Source organism: Bufo gargarizans, chromosome 2 (assembly GCF_014858855.1).
Source record: "Bufo gargarizans isolate SCDJY-AF-19 chromosome 2, ASM1485885v1, whole genome shotgun sequence".
NCBI lineage: Eukaryota > Metazoa > Chordata > Amphibia > Anura > Bufonidae > Bufo > Bufo gargarizans.
Genome location: NC_058081.1, coordinates 413,222,571 through 413,237,913, shown reverse-complemented (window position 1 = coordinate 413,237,913; position 15,343 = coordinate 413,222,571). Strand labels below are relative to the sequence as shown.

At 46.1% G+C, this 15,343-nt stretch overlaps 1 protein-coding gene across 3 annotated transcripts in view; it reads right to left on the bottom strand.

Moving 5' to 3' along the window:
* DOCK2 (dedicator of cytokinesis 2) overlaps positions 1–15,343 on the bottom strand; it is a 1,177,826-nt gene that overhangs the window by 96,519 nt on the left and 1,065,964 nt on the right. For all 3 annotated transcript variants that reach the window (XM_044280877.1, XM_044280878.1, XM_044280879.1), the window contains one exon: positions 10,615–10,742. In XM_044280877.1, coding sequence (XP_044136812.1) covers positions 10,615–10,742 — 128 coding nt within the window. The remainder of the gene's footprint in view (positions 1–10,614; positions 10,743–15,343) is intronic.

Here is a 15,343-nt window from a genome sequence, read left to right as displayed (position 1 = left end):
TCACTTTTTTGACCCAATTTTAGCAGTGTCATGAAGTACAATATGTGACGAAAAAAAAATCTCAGAACGGCCTGGGTAAGTCAAAGCGTTTTAAAGTTATGAGCACTTAAAGTGACACTGGTCAGATTTGCAAAAAAATGGCCAAGTCCTTAAGGTGAAATAGGGCTGAGTCCTTAAGGGGTTAATATTTAATAGTTTGGACATTTTGAGGCACAGCAATACTAATGTTGCTTAATTTTTTATTGTTTATTTTTAATATGGGGATAGAGGGCGAGTTGGATTTCTAAATGTTTTAAAAACTTTCTTTACATTTAAGCACCCCCAAGGGAATTTGAACATGTGATCATATGATCGCTACTCCAAGAGTCTGCAATAATTTAACAGTGCAGCCTACGAGAGCGTCACTGTGTTCCTATGGAGCCCTGCTGCAGGCAGGGCTTCATAGGAACTTTGCTCTGGCAGGTTTAAGAGCCTTCAGAAGATTGGGGGTTGTCATAGCAACCGATCCCTCGATCTCTGCTTCCAGGTTTCTTTTTGTAAAACATCTGTTGGCTATAGCACCCACTGAGCTACCGTGTGGGAGCCCTCTTTAAAGCATAGAATTGCAGAATACATGTAAAGCACAAGTTGTGAAGGGGTTGCAACTAGGGCAGTCTTATAGTCAGAAAATAAGTCAGAAACTATGTTTACATTGCATATGAGGTCGCTAAAGTGCTAAAAACCAAAACCCTATGTTAGCTTTACAAGGATCTCCCTTAAAGTACAGCTTTGTACAACTATGATAGTCATCTATGTACAGAGATTTTTTTTTGTAAAGGAGGGAAAATTTCCTTTTTTTTACTTTTTATGTGTTGATTTTTTATTTGGCTGTACTAACTAAATGAATATTTCAGAGGGGCTACCTGTTAACTTTATATTTATACAGTAGAAAACTTTTTTGTGGCAGAACTATACAATTTGAACTAAAATTGTAATATTGTTCTTCTGTAGCAGTCAGCACAGAGAGATAAAACCCCTATATCGATCGATAACTGACTGTTACTTTACTGCTGCTGTGAAGGGATTATGATCTGTTAATATAATACTAGATTAGTAGAATTAGAATAATATTATTTTAGCTCTATTGTTCTCTTTATAGGTCTACATCAGACATGCTCAACCTGCAGCCCTCCAGCTGTTGCAAAACTACAACTCCCAGCATGCCCGAACAGCCTACAGCTATCAGTCTACAGCAGGGAATTGTGGGAGTTGTAGTTTTACAACAGCTGGAGAGCCGCAGGTTGAGCATGCCTGGTCTAGATAAAGATACACAGAAAAACATTGTACTTATAAGTGTAATGTGCAATGGTCTAATTGAGTCATTTGACCCTTTCCCACTCTGGTCAGTGTGAATGGTCTTACCGAGAAAGTCACACAATGCTGTTTGTCATGGTAAAAGTACAAATAAAGGAGTAATTAAAAGAGCCAAGACAGGATATAGAATACATGGAACATCATAAAAATATATATTCCCCAAAAAATCTAATCATCCTGTTTTTGTAAAAAAAAAAACACCACAATATTCACATATAGACTGTTAAAATCTAAAAAGCTCCTTTATACAATTTTATTTGGGAATATAGGCTGGCAAAGAATACCTTATCTAAGTGTTCCTTTATGTCCCGATATACAGATCACAGACAGTGATCTAATGCTAAGTGCTAGAGATGAGCAAACCGCTTGAGATTCTGTTTGATTCAGGTTTACCAAAAGTTTAGAAGAAAAGTTTGGTTCAGACCTGAATCCATTTGGGCCAAACCGAAGTTACTCCAATTGCCATGAAAATTTGCATATAACCCCTGCTAGCCTCCTAGGGATTTTCTCTTTTTCCCTCCCCCACTACAGGTAGGCCGTAGCAGTGGCACGATTGCAGTGGTGGCATGATGGATGCAGGTAGGCAGCAATAGTGGCAAGATCGGGCACTGCCAACAAGGCCAGATCTATTCATCAGCCTCAGCCATCCCGAAGGAGTGTGAAAATCTTCCCCAATCGAGGCCTGGTGATGTTTTAGACACTAGTGGAGGACAACTTCATTCATTTGGGTGTCACTACACACCCCACAGTGCTGAAAACCCTCTCTGGACTCAACTTAGGGCAGCATGTGAAAAAACTGCTACATCATTTTGAAGAGACTGAAATGGCTGCTGCTACTGCATCTTCTGCTGCTCTTGGCAACGAGAGGTGGGTGACTCTGCAGGGGACAAAGAGGTGTCTCCCTTTCAGACATGCTGGAGGCAGGTGTCTGCTCACCATAAGCTGTGGAAAGCTGCATACACAGTGTTTCCCGTTAACGTAATTTGTCCTCCCTTTCTGCTGGAGGAAAACATTCCCCCATTTTGCCTTGAAAGTGAAGATCTAAAATCATGGCTATCCAGTAGTCACAAGAATGCTTGACGTTATTGATACACCTGTCACTGCATAAGTAAGTGGGCATACAGGCTGACATTCTGGCCAATTAAGTGTCTTGGCCGGTGCCATCGTCATCATTGTCCTCTTCCTTCTCCACCTCCAACTCCTCCTCCTTTTGCAGTGGCAGCTCCTCATCCTGGTCTTTCTCCGCCTCCATTGCAGATTCCTTTTGTGTGTCCCCAACAGCTATAAGGCAGACAGCAAGATGCATGAGCATCAGCATCTGTTCTAAGATAAATACGAGAAGGATGGCATTGTTCATGCTGCAGTCCCTGCTGACAAACTTTGTGGTTTCTACAAAGGGCTTCAGCACCTGACAGGCATCTACCTGACCTCGTAGCAACAGCTCCCTGCTGCAGCGGCTGTCTGGTGCATGACAAATTAATTTATGTCTTTCTGCTGCTCGTACAGACACTCAAGCATGTGCATTCCAGCGAGTTGCAAAGTCGTGGATTAAGCGGTGTAGTGGCATAATGTTCTGTCACTGCAGGTTTTTGAACAGTCTCCTGTAATTTGTCAGCACCTTGCGCAAGCCAGTGTACTTATTTAGAAAGCATTGCACCACTAGGTTCATAACTAGGGATGAGCGAACCCGAACTGCATAGTTCGGGTTTGCACCGAATTTTGGGGTGTCCGTGACACAGACCTGAACGCGAACATTTTCGTAAAAGTCTGGGTTCGGGTTCGGTGTTTGGCGCTTTCTTGGCGCTTTTTGAAAGGCTGCAAAGCAGACAATCAACAAGCGTCATACTACTTGCCCCAAGAGGCCATCACAGCCATGCCTACTATTGGCATGGCTGTGATTGGCCAGTGCAGCAGGTGACCCAGCCTCTATTTAAGCTGGAGTCACATAGCACCGTCACTCTGCTCTGAACAGTGTAGGGAGAGGTTGCAGCTGCGACTGTAAGGGCGAGATTAGGCAGTGATTAACTCCTCCAAAACACTTAAGTCAGTGATCGATCTACAGCTGTGGATCATTGAACTGCTGCTATTCAATTGCTCACTGTTTTTAGGCTGCCCAGAGCGTTTTTCATTCACTTTTTTCTGGGGTGATCGGCGGCCATTTTGTGTCTTGTGGTGCGCCAGCACAAGCTGCCACCAAATACATTTAACCATCAATAGTGTGGTTATTTTTTGGCTATATCCTACATCAGGGGCAAGCTGTCACCAAGTGCATTTAACCATCAATAGTGTGGTTATTTTTTGTCTATATCCTACATCAGGGGCAAGCTGTCACCAAGTGCATTTAACCCTCAATAGTTTGGTTCTTTTTTGGCTATATCCTACATCAGGGGCAAGCTGTCACCAAGTGCATTTAACCGTCAATAGTGTGGTTATTGTTTGGCTATATCCTACATCAGAGGCAAGCTGTCACCAAGTGCATTTAACCATCAATAGTGTGGTTATTTTTTGGCAATATCCTACATCAGGAGCTTGGCTGTGCTTGCTATTTTATTGAGGGGTGAAATTGTTTCAGCTGTGGCCAGCCAATTGTAATACTGTCTGCTGTCTGGCAAAGGATATATTTTTGTTCAGGGTTGAAATACAATTCCCAACTTAGCAATTTCCGAAATTAGTGGTTTCTGCTGTATCAGGCCTACTTTAAATCTATCCCTAAAAGGGTATATTAGATTCAAGGTGCAGATAGGGGCATTCTCAATAACTTCACACACGCTACTGTGCAATTCCAAGTCTAATTCTGTCTGTAAACGTATACCTGTCACCCAGCGCCTAAATAATAGGCCTTAAATTTATATTCATCTAAATCTGTGGTTATTGCTGAGGCTGGTCACGTTATTTTGGGTCCGTCAAAGCACAGTTTTTGTTCTGGGTTGAAATACAATTCCCAACTTAGCAATTCTCTAAATTAGTGGTTTCTGCTGTATCAGGCCTACTTTAAATCTATCCCTAAAAGGGTATATTAGATTCAAGGTGCAGATAGGGTCATTCTCAATAACTTCACACACACGCTACTGTGCAATTCCAAGTCTAATTCTGTCTGTAAACGTATACCTGTCACCCAGCGCCTAAATAATAGGCCTCAAATTTATATTCAGCTAAATCTGTCGTTACTGCTGTGCCTTTATTAGTGTAATACAGTACCTAAATAGATATCCAGATAGTGTTAGGTGTCTAAAAAAAGGCCTGAATTTGAATTCAATACATTGGGCCAAATAATATTTTTCTTATTGTGGTGAACTTTAACAATGAGGAAAACATCTAGTAAGGGACGCGCACGCAGACATGGTCGTGGTTGTGTTAGTGGACCCTCTGGTGCTGGGAGAGGACGTGTCCGTTCAGCCACAGCCACACGTCCTAGTGTACCAACTACCTCAGGTCCCAGTAGCCGCCATAATTTAAAGCGATATTTGGTGGGGCCCAATGCCGTTCTAAGGATGGTAAGGCCTGAGCAGGTACAGGCATTAGTCAATTGGGTGGCCGACAGTGGATCCAGCACGTTCACATTATCTCCCACCCAGTCTTCTGCAGAAAGCGCACAGATGGCGCCTGAAAACCAAGCCCATCAGTATGTCACATCACCCCCATGCATACCAGGGAAACTGTCTGAGCCTCAAGTTATGCAGCAGTCTCTTATGCTGTTTGAAGACTCCGCTGGCAGGGTTTCCCAAGGGCATCCACCTAGCCCTTCCCCAGCGGTGGAAGACATAGAATGCACTAACGCACAACCACTTATGTTTCCTGATGATGAGGACATGAGAATACCACCTCAGCACGTCTCTGATGATGACGAAACACAGGTGCCAACTGCTGCGTCTTTCTGCAGTGTGCAGACCGAACAGGAGGTCAGGGATCAAGACTGGGTGGAAGACGATGCAGGGGACGATGAGGTCCTAGACCCCACATGGAATGAAGGTCGTACCACTGACTTTCACAGTTCGGAGGAAGAGGCAGTGGTGAGACCGAGCCAACAGCGTAGCAAAAGAGGGAGCAGTGGACAAAAGCAGAACACCCGCCGCCAAGAGACTCCGCCTGCTACTGACCGCCGCCATCTGGGACCGAGCACCCCAAAGGCAGCTTCAAGGAGTTCCCTGGCATGGCACTTCTTCAAACAATGTGCTGACGACAAGACCCGAGTGGTTTGCACGCTGTGCCATCAGAGCCTGAAGCGAGGCATTAACGTTCTGAACATTAGCACAACTTGCATGACCAGGCACCTGCATGCAAAGCATTAACTGCAGTGGAGTAAACACCTTAAAAACAAGGAAGTCACTCAGGCTCCCCCTGCTACCTCTTCTGCTGCTGCCGCCTCGGCCTCTTCCTCCGCCTCTGGAGGAACGTTGGCTCCTGCCGCCCAGCAAACAGAGGATGTACCACCAACACCACCACCTCTGTCACCAAGCATCTCAACTATGTCACACGCCAGCGTTCAGCTCTCCATCTCACAAACATTTGAGAGAAAGCGTAAATTCCCACCTAGCCACCCTCGATCCCTGGCCCTGAATGGCCTATGAAATGCTGTCATTTAGGCTGGTGGACACAGACAGCTTCAAACAGCTCATGTCGCTTGCTGTCCCACAGTATGTTGTTCCCAGCCGGCACTACTTCTCCAAGAGAGCCGTGCCTTCCCTGCACAACTAAGTATCCGATAAAATCAAGTGTGCACTGCGCAACGCCATCTGTGGCAAGGTCCAACTAACCACAGAAAAGTGGACCAGTAAGCATGGCCAGGGACGCTATATCTCCCTAACTGCACACTGGGTAAATTTAGTGGCGGCTGGGCGCCCGGCGGAAAGCTGTTTGGCGCACGTCCTTCCGCTGCCAAGGATCGCAGGGCAACATTCTTTGCCTCCTGTTGCCTCCTCCTCCTACTCGGCTTCCTCCTCCTCTTCTTCCACCTGCTCATCCAGTCAGCCACACACCTTCACCACCAACTTCAGCACAGCCTGGGGTAAACGTCAGCAGGCCATTCTGAAACTCGAATGTTTGGGGGACAGGCTCCATACCGCACAGGAGTTGTGGCGGGGTATAGAACAACAGACCGACGAGTGGTTGCTACCGGTGAGCCTCAAGCCCGGCCTGGTGGTGTGCGATAATGGGCGAAATCTCGTTGCAGCTCTGGGACTAGTCGGTTTGACACACATCCCTTGCCTGGCGCATGTGCTGAATTTGGTGGTGCAGAAGTTCATTCACAACTACCCCGACATGTCAGAGCTGCTGCATAAAGTGCGGGCCGTCTGTTCGCGCTTCCGGCGTTCACATCCTGCCGCTGCTCGCCTGTCTGCGCTACAGCGTAACTTCGGCCTTCCCGCTCACCGCCTCATATGCGACGTGCCCACCAGGTGGAACTCCACCTTGCACATGCTGGACAGACTGTGCGAGCAGCAGCAGGCCATAGTGGAGTTTCAGCTGCAGCACGCACGGGTCAGTCGCACTGCGGAACAGCACCACTTCACCACCAATGACTGGGCCTCCATGCGAGACCTGTGTGCCCTGTTGCGCTGTTTCGAGTACTCCACCAACATGGCCAGTGGCGATGACGCCGTTATCAGCGTTACAATACCACTTCTATGTCTCCTTGAGAAAACACTTAGGGCGATGATGGAAGAGGAGGTGGCCCAGGAGGAGGAGGAGGAGGAGGAAGAGGGGTCATTTTTAGCACTTTCAGGCCAGTCTCTTCAAAGTGACTCAGAGGGAGGTTTTTTGCAACAGCAGAGGCCAGGTACAAATGTGGCCAGCCAGGGCCCACTACTGGAGGACGAGGAGGACGAGGATGAGGAGGAGGTGGAATAGGATGAGGATGAAGCATGGTCACAGCGGGGTGGCACCCAACGCAGCTCAGGCCCATCACTGGTGCGTGGCTGAGGGGGAAACACAGGACGATGACGATACGCCTCCCACAGAGGACAGCTTGTCCTTACCTCTGGGCAGCCTGGCACACATGAGCGACTACATGCTGCAGTGCCTGCGCAACGACAGCAGAGTTGCCCACATTTTAACGTGTGCGGACTACTGGGTTGCCACCCTGCTGGATCCACGGTACAAAGACAATGCGCCCACCTTACTTCCTGCACTGGAGCGTGATAGGAAGATGTGCGAGTACAAGCGCACGTTGGTAGACGCGCTACTGAGAGCATTCCCAAATGTCACAGGGGAACAAGTGGAAGCCCAAGGCCAAGGCAGAGGAGGAGCAAGAGGTCGCCAAGGCAGCTGTGTCACGGCCAGCTCCTCTGAGGGCAGGGTTAGCATGGCAGAGATGTGGAAAAGTTTTGTCAACACGCCACATCTAACTCCACCACCACCTGATACGCAACGTGTTAGCAGGAGGCAACATTTCACTAACATGGTGGAACAGTATGTGTGCACACCCCTCCACGTACTGACTGATAGTTCGGCCCCATTCAACTTCTGGGTCTCTAAATTGTCCACGTGGCCAGAGCTAGCCTTTTATGCCTTGGAGGTGTTGGCCTGCCCGGCGGCCAGCGTTTTGTCTGAACGTGTATTCAGCATGGCAGGGGGCGTCATTACAGACAAACGCAGCCGCCTGTCTATAGCCAATGTGGACAAGCTGACGTTCATAAAAATGAACCAGGCATGGATCCCACAGGACCTGTCCATCCCTTGTGCAGATTAGACATTAACTACCTCCCCTTAACCATATATTATTGTACTCCAGGGCACTTCCTCATTCAATCCTATTTTTATTTTCATTTTACCATTATATTGCGGGGCAACCCAAAGTTGAATGAACCTCTCCTCTGTCTGGGTGCCAGGGCCTAAATATATGACAATGGACTGTTCCAGTGTTGGGTGACGTGAAGCATGATTCTCTGCTATGACATGAAGACTGATTCTCTGTTATGGGACCTCTCTCCTCTGCCTGGGTGCCTGGGCCTAAATATCTGACAATGGACTGTTCCAGTGTTCGGTGACGTAAAGCATAATTCTCTGCTATGACATGAAGACTGATTCTCTGCTGACATGAAGCCAGATTCTCTGTTACGGGACCTCTCTCCTCTGCCTGGGTGCCTGGGCCTAAATATCTGACAATGGACTGTTCCAGTGTAGGGTGACGTGAAGCATGATTCTCTGCTATGACATGAAGACTGATTCTCTGCTGACATGAAGCCAGATTCTCTGTTACGGGACCTCTCTCCTCTGCCTGGGCCTAAATATCTGACAATGGACTGTTCCAGAGTTGGGTGACGTGAAGCATGATTCTCTGCTATGACATGAAGACTGATTCTCTGCTGACCTGAAGCCAGATTCTCTGTTACGGGACCTCTCTCCTCTGCCTGGGTGCCTGGGCCTAAATATCTGACAATGGACTGTTCCAGTGTTGGGTGACATGAAGCATGATTCTCTGCTATGACATGAAGACTGATTCTCTGTTATGGGACCTCTCTCCTCTGCCTGGATGCCGGGGCCTAAATATCTGACAATGGACTGTTCCAGTGGTGGGTGACGTGAAGCATGATTCTCTGCTATGACATGAAGACTGATTCTCTGCTGACATGAAGCCAGATTCTCTGTTATGGGACCTCTCTCTTCTGCCTGGGTGCCTGGGCCTAAATATCTGACAATGGACTGTTCCAGTGTTGGGTGACGTAAAGCATGATTCTCTGCTATGACATGAAGACTGATTCTCTGCTGACATGAAGCCAGATTCTCTGTTATGGGACCTCTCTCCTCTGCCTGGGTGCCGGGGCCTAAATATATGACAATAGACTGTTACACTGGTGGGTGACGTGAAGCCAGATTCTCTGCTATGGGACCTCTTTCCAATTGATATTGGTAATTTTTATTTATTTTATTTTTATTTTTATTCATTTCCCTATCCACGTTTGTTTGAAGGGGATTTACCTACATGTTGCTGCCTTTTGCAGCCCTCTAGCCCTTTCCTGGGCTGTTTTACAGCCTTTTTAGTGCCGAAGAGTTCGGGTCCCCATTAACTTCAATGGGGTTCGGGTTCGGGACGAAGTTCGGGTCGGGTTCGGATCCCGAACCCGAACATTTCCGGGAAGTTCGGCCGAACTTCTCGAACCCGAACATCCAGGTGTTCTCTCAACTCTATTCATAACGTGTGCCATGCAGGGATCATGTGTTATTTCACCTAGGTTCAGGGCAGCCAGGTTGTTTCACCTATTGTTGCTGACCATCTTGCCCAGTTGGGTGTCGGCGAGGTGACAGCCTGCAGGATGTTTGCTGCTTTATGTACTTCAGCAAGTGCTCCCAAATGTATCTACTCTCACCCAGGCCGATCATCTCCGACATGGCATGGCAATGCTTGACTTGACAGATTTAATAGGAAGAAGGGCTAGTGCGAGCGACCCTATGCCCTAATGCTGTTGCGGACGGGCCAGTGTCCATCGAGGAGGAAGCAAAGGAGGTGGATAAGTGCCTTATGTGGGAGTCAGGCTGACACAATTGTGGGGCGTCCAAGGGACCTGGCTTCATTTCCAGTGTTTGCCTCACCACTGCCAGAAAAAGCATTGACCCAGTGGGCCTTGAAAGACATGTACAGTCCAGGTCATTAAGAGCTGCTCAAGGTGGCCACCGTGGCGTGAACCTTGCCTCAATGGGAGAGTTGCAAGGAGCAGCCTACATTGTCTGCTACGTGAGATTACAAGGCAGGGATGGCTTTTTGGGAGAAATAATGCTGGCCAGTTATCTTCCAGCGAGGCTGGTGGGAATTTGGCTTGGGCACCATCGGATTGCTGGGCATATAGAGTTGTTTCCAGATCACACATTCTGTTAATTGTTGACAATGAAGCAAAGGAAGAGGAGTCTGAGCGGTGGAAAGGGATCATGTGAAAGACACCACGCTGCCTATGGATGCGGCCTGGCTGCCGCAAGGGGGACCAGGAGCATGTAGAAATACAAAAAATGGAAATTGATGATTGAGGCATGATGCTTATTTTCACGTTATCACATTTACAGGTAAATTGTTGCCCTACCCTGTGTATTGGTGAACTGATTAACTGGATTTAAATGGATTTATCCCTATTATTTCATTTTTAATCACTGATTTATACAGTTCTTCAAACTAAAAATAGAATTAAATATGTGAGATGACCTGACATACTTTTTGGTTTTCTAATACAATGTTTTAAATCCCCTGCAAGATACTAAAATATAACAGGACGCACACATATAAACTTACTAAATCCTAGGGGGAAGTGGTGAAGGGGCAAATTTAAATCTAACCTTTCTGCTGAAGACTTTTTGGGTGTGCTGCAATCCGAAGCCATTGAAGACAAAGATATGATAGACATCTGTCGATAAGACCGTAACATGGATCTCGGCCTTCCCACTCTTCCATCATCAATGTCAGGCTGCAAGAAAAATAAATTATGAGAAAAAGCTATGAAACATGTTCTTAACTGCATTGCCAATTTTACCAAAATATATCAAAGTATGATAAGAATACCCATGCTGCCATACGTAGAATTTTTATTTAAAATATGGAAATAATAAAAACTACATTTACTATGAAGAGTTAGCTCAATTCACTTGGTCAGAGTACTGAGTAGTGTTGCAGTAGTGGATAGTACTGCTGGTAGTGTTATCTGAGGTTTTCCTAAACAGGAAAAAAGGTCCACTGCTGGATAGAAGCGGCTGCAGCTTATGTCCCTGGCCAGCGGATGCAGCACTGCCAGCACTTCTGCTTGAGTTCCATGGGATCCAGCAGGTACGCTCTCCTGGACCTGTGCTGCCGTCATCACGTTGCAAGCTGCCTTTGCAGCCAATATTTTGACACCAGTGTCTATTTATTTGAACCAAATTTATTAGCCTTTATTGATGATATGGGGCTTGGGCACAGAGAATAATTTCCTCTGGTGGACCCAAAGAACTGTAGTCCGAATCTGGATTTATCTCTAAAACTAATTACCACTCTTCCATCTGTCTGTTAACATACACTGACTGCAGGCAGAGATCCCCAATGTCCATATTCAAATTTACAGTATTATAATTATTCAACAAAATATTTTTTTATTACAGCTTACTAAACTTGAGTGTACACATTGACAATGCAAAGAGAGTCAGATAAGCAACTACTGTACATTATTATTCATGTTTAATCAGGCATAAGAACAAGTTATTAATACAGTATCTAACGACTGCTATTAGACATGTACAGTTGAAGGGTCTATTATTAATATTACTGTTTTGTATATACAGCAATTCCAAAATATACTCCTACAATTTCAATAGATCCTCTATCAAAGAGAGTGAGCCAAAGTGGAGGATGGGAGTGGTAGTTGTGGTTCAGAGGTAGTGGTAACACTCACAAGGTGTCAATGTCTTCTCTGGTGCTCCCTAAGGCCCTGCATTAACTGTAGTGTGCAGCCTTTCTTCTCTCAGGTATTGAAGCTGGTATTGGGTCCCTGGGGCTCATGTCGGGTGGTGGTTTGGGTCACCTAGATGGTAGATTGCTTGGGTGCAAGGCAGGGCCAGTGGGTACTGGAGTCAATCAGGCTTGTTTGTTGTAGTAAATAAAGTCTCTTTATTTGGTTAATGATAGGGATTGTACTACAAATAGCAGCAAGACAGTTCCAAAGTATATCAGTGCAATATTCTCCTAATAGTAGCATATGGACAGTAACAAGGATGTTGGTTATAGTACGCCCCCTCTCTAAAGACACTTTGCAGTTTATCAGCAGACAGAACCACAGGTTTGCAATAAGGTTCTTGCCATGTCCCTCTGCAGTTCCTGTACTGAGGGGTGAAGAAGAACTAATATACAGGCCTCCAATTTGTCTCATCATATGGGGGATGCTTTTAACAGTACTCCTTTCCACAGCAGCAAAGTGTTTCTGCCAAAGACATATGCATTGGGTGAGGTGGTCCCAAAGCTACACTGGGCCCCCGAACACCGTTGAGGTATCTCCGGATGTTGCTGCTTTCCAGAGGGGATGATAAGGCATAACATACCACAATAAGTCCAGAGTCAGGGTTTGCAGTAAACCAGTATACTTCTTTACTGGAGGGCCTTAAGTGCAAAACAATACAGGCAATGCACTAACATGGCTTCCCCAGTCTCTGCCAAACTGATGTATCTAGTATCACAGTCAATGGCCACGTACTCCCCGCTGTCCCATCTAGCACCCTCGCACCCCTTCAATCTATCATTAACTTAGCTACCTGGAAAATATCCCCCCCTCCCCATTACTTTTCTCTCTGCCAATCCCTTCACTGGCTCCCCATTGCCCAGAGAATCCAGTGCAAAACATGAACTAGGACATACAATGCTTTCCACAACCTGTCCCCTCTATACGTATGCAACCTGATCTACCAGAACCTTCCTACACGTAATCTCAAATCCTCATAAAATCTCCTTCTCTACTCTCCTCTTATCTGCTCGTCCCACAATCACTTCCCATACTCTGGAACTCTCTACCAACAGATCAGACTCTTGCCCACTGTGGAAACCTTAAAAAGAAACCTGAAAACCCACTTCTTTAGACAAAACTAAAACCCACGTTCAGGCCTCATGCACACGACAGTATTTTTTCACTGTCCGCAAAACGGGGTTCCGTTGGTCCGTGATCCGTGACCGTTTTTTCGTCCGTGGGTCTTCCTTGTTTTTTGGAGGATCCACGGACATGAAAAATGAAAAAAAAATCTAAGTCAAGTTTGCCATTGAAATGATAGGAAAAAACGGACACGGATCACGGACACGGATCACGGACACGGATGACAATCTTGTGTGCATCCGTGATTTTCACGGACCCATTGACTTGAATGGGTCCGTGAACCGTTGGCCGTGAAAAAAATAGGACAGGTCATATTTTTTTCACGGCCAGGAAAAACGGATCACGGATGCGGCTGCCAAACGGTGCAGTTTCCGATTTTTCCACGGACCCATTGAAAGTCAATGGGTCCGCAAAAAAAAACGGAAAACGGCACAACGGCCACGGATGCACACAACGGTCGTGTGCATGAGGCCTCACCCTGCTGCCACTATATCGCCATATGAACAGCTTCTCCCCTCACCTTATCCTTCCCCCATCCCTTGTAGATTGTAAGCCCTCGCAGGCATGCTCCTCTCCTTCTAAACCCGTTTGTAACTCATCTTGTTTATGCTTATTTTACTTGTCTTAATTTATGTATGTATACCCCTATTCATATTATCATTGCCATGGAATAAATGCCAATTTAATAAATAATAATACTTTTTCTTTATGTCTGTTTTATATCTTCCTCTAATATATAGATCATTGTATGAAGTACAGAATAAAGCAGCTGTCATAAAACAGCTAAACAAATTCATGGTAACAAGTCAGTTTTCCTAGAATGGCAGCTGCACATGTTAGAAAGTGAAAGTAAGTGTGGAGGAGACAAGCCCGGGAAAGCGAGATCACCAATAATACTGTGCAGTCAGCCAGTCCACGGGTAGCCATCCCCTGTGATGTCATAGCTAGGCAGAGCTCTATAAAACCTGATCCTGTGCAGTCACTGACGTTTTCTTGTGAGCTGAGCACAGGGAGAGATGTGACAGGATGCTCATGCACTAGGGACAGTGTTGCTGCAAACTCTTAGGCCCCTTTCACATGGGACGAGTTTTCCGCGTGGGTGCAATGTGTGAGGGGAACGCATTGCACCCGCACTGAATCCGGACCCATTCATTTCTATGGGGCTGTGCACATGAGCAGTGATTTTCACTCATCACTTGTGCGTTGCGTGAAAATCGCAGCATGCTCCTCCTTGTGCGTTTTCCATGCAACACAGGCCCTATAGAAGTGAATGGGTCTGCGTGAAAATCGCAAGCATCCGCAAGCAAGTGCGGATGCAGTGTGATTTTCACGCATGGTTGCTAAGATAACAGTCTATTCACTGTATTATTTTCCCTTATAACATGATTATAAGGGAAAATAATAGCATTCTTTAATACAGAATGCTTAGTAGAAGGTCAATTGAGGGTTAAAAAAATAAAATAAAAATATTCACCACCTTGATCGAGCAGTTGCCAATCTCTTCTTACTTCTTTAATCATGAGCTGCCGGCTAAAGGACCTGTGGTGACGTCACATCACATGGTCTAATCACATGGTCCATCACCGTGGTGATGGACCATGTGATGAGCTCAGTGACGTCACCACAGACCTTTGACAGGTCCTGAAGAAAGAACAGGAGACTGGCAGCTACGCGATCAACTGGAGGAGGTGAGTTAATTTTTATTTAATTTTTTAACCCTCAATTGACCTTGTACTAAGCATTCTGTATTAAAGAATGCTATTATTTTCCCTTATAATCATGTTATAAGGGAAAATAATTACATCTACACAACACCAAACCCAAACCTGAACTTCAGTGAAGAAGTTCGGGTCTGGGTACCACATTCAGTTTTTAATTACGCGCGTGCAAAACGCATTACACCCTGAACAACGGAACGCAATTGCAGTCAAAACTAACTGCAATTGCGTACCTACTCGCGTGGGTGTGCTGCAATGCACCCGGGACGCATCTGGACCTAATCCGGACACGCTCGTCTGCAAGGGGCCTTAGGCCCCTTTCACACGAGCGAGTTTTCCGCGCGGGTGCAATGCGTGACGTGAACGCATAGCACCCGCACTGAATCCTGACCCATTCATTTCAATGGGTCTGTGTACATGAGCATTGTTTTTCACGCATCAGTTCTGCGTTGCATGAAAATCGCAGCATGTTCTATATTCTGCGTTTTTCACGCAGCCCTGGCCCCAAAGAAGTGAATGGGGTTGCTTGAAAAACGCATTGCATCCACAAGCAAGTGCGGGTGCGATGCATTTTTCACTGATGGTTGCTAAGAGATGTTGTTTGTAAACCTTCAGTTTTTTATCACGCGCATGAAAAACGCATCAAAACGCATTGCACCCACGTGGAAAAAACTGAACAACTGAATGCAATCAGACAAAACTGACTGAACTTGCTTGCAAAATAGTGCGAGTTTCACTGAA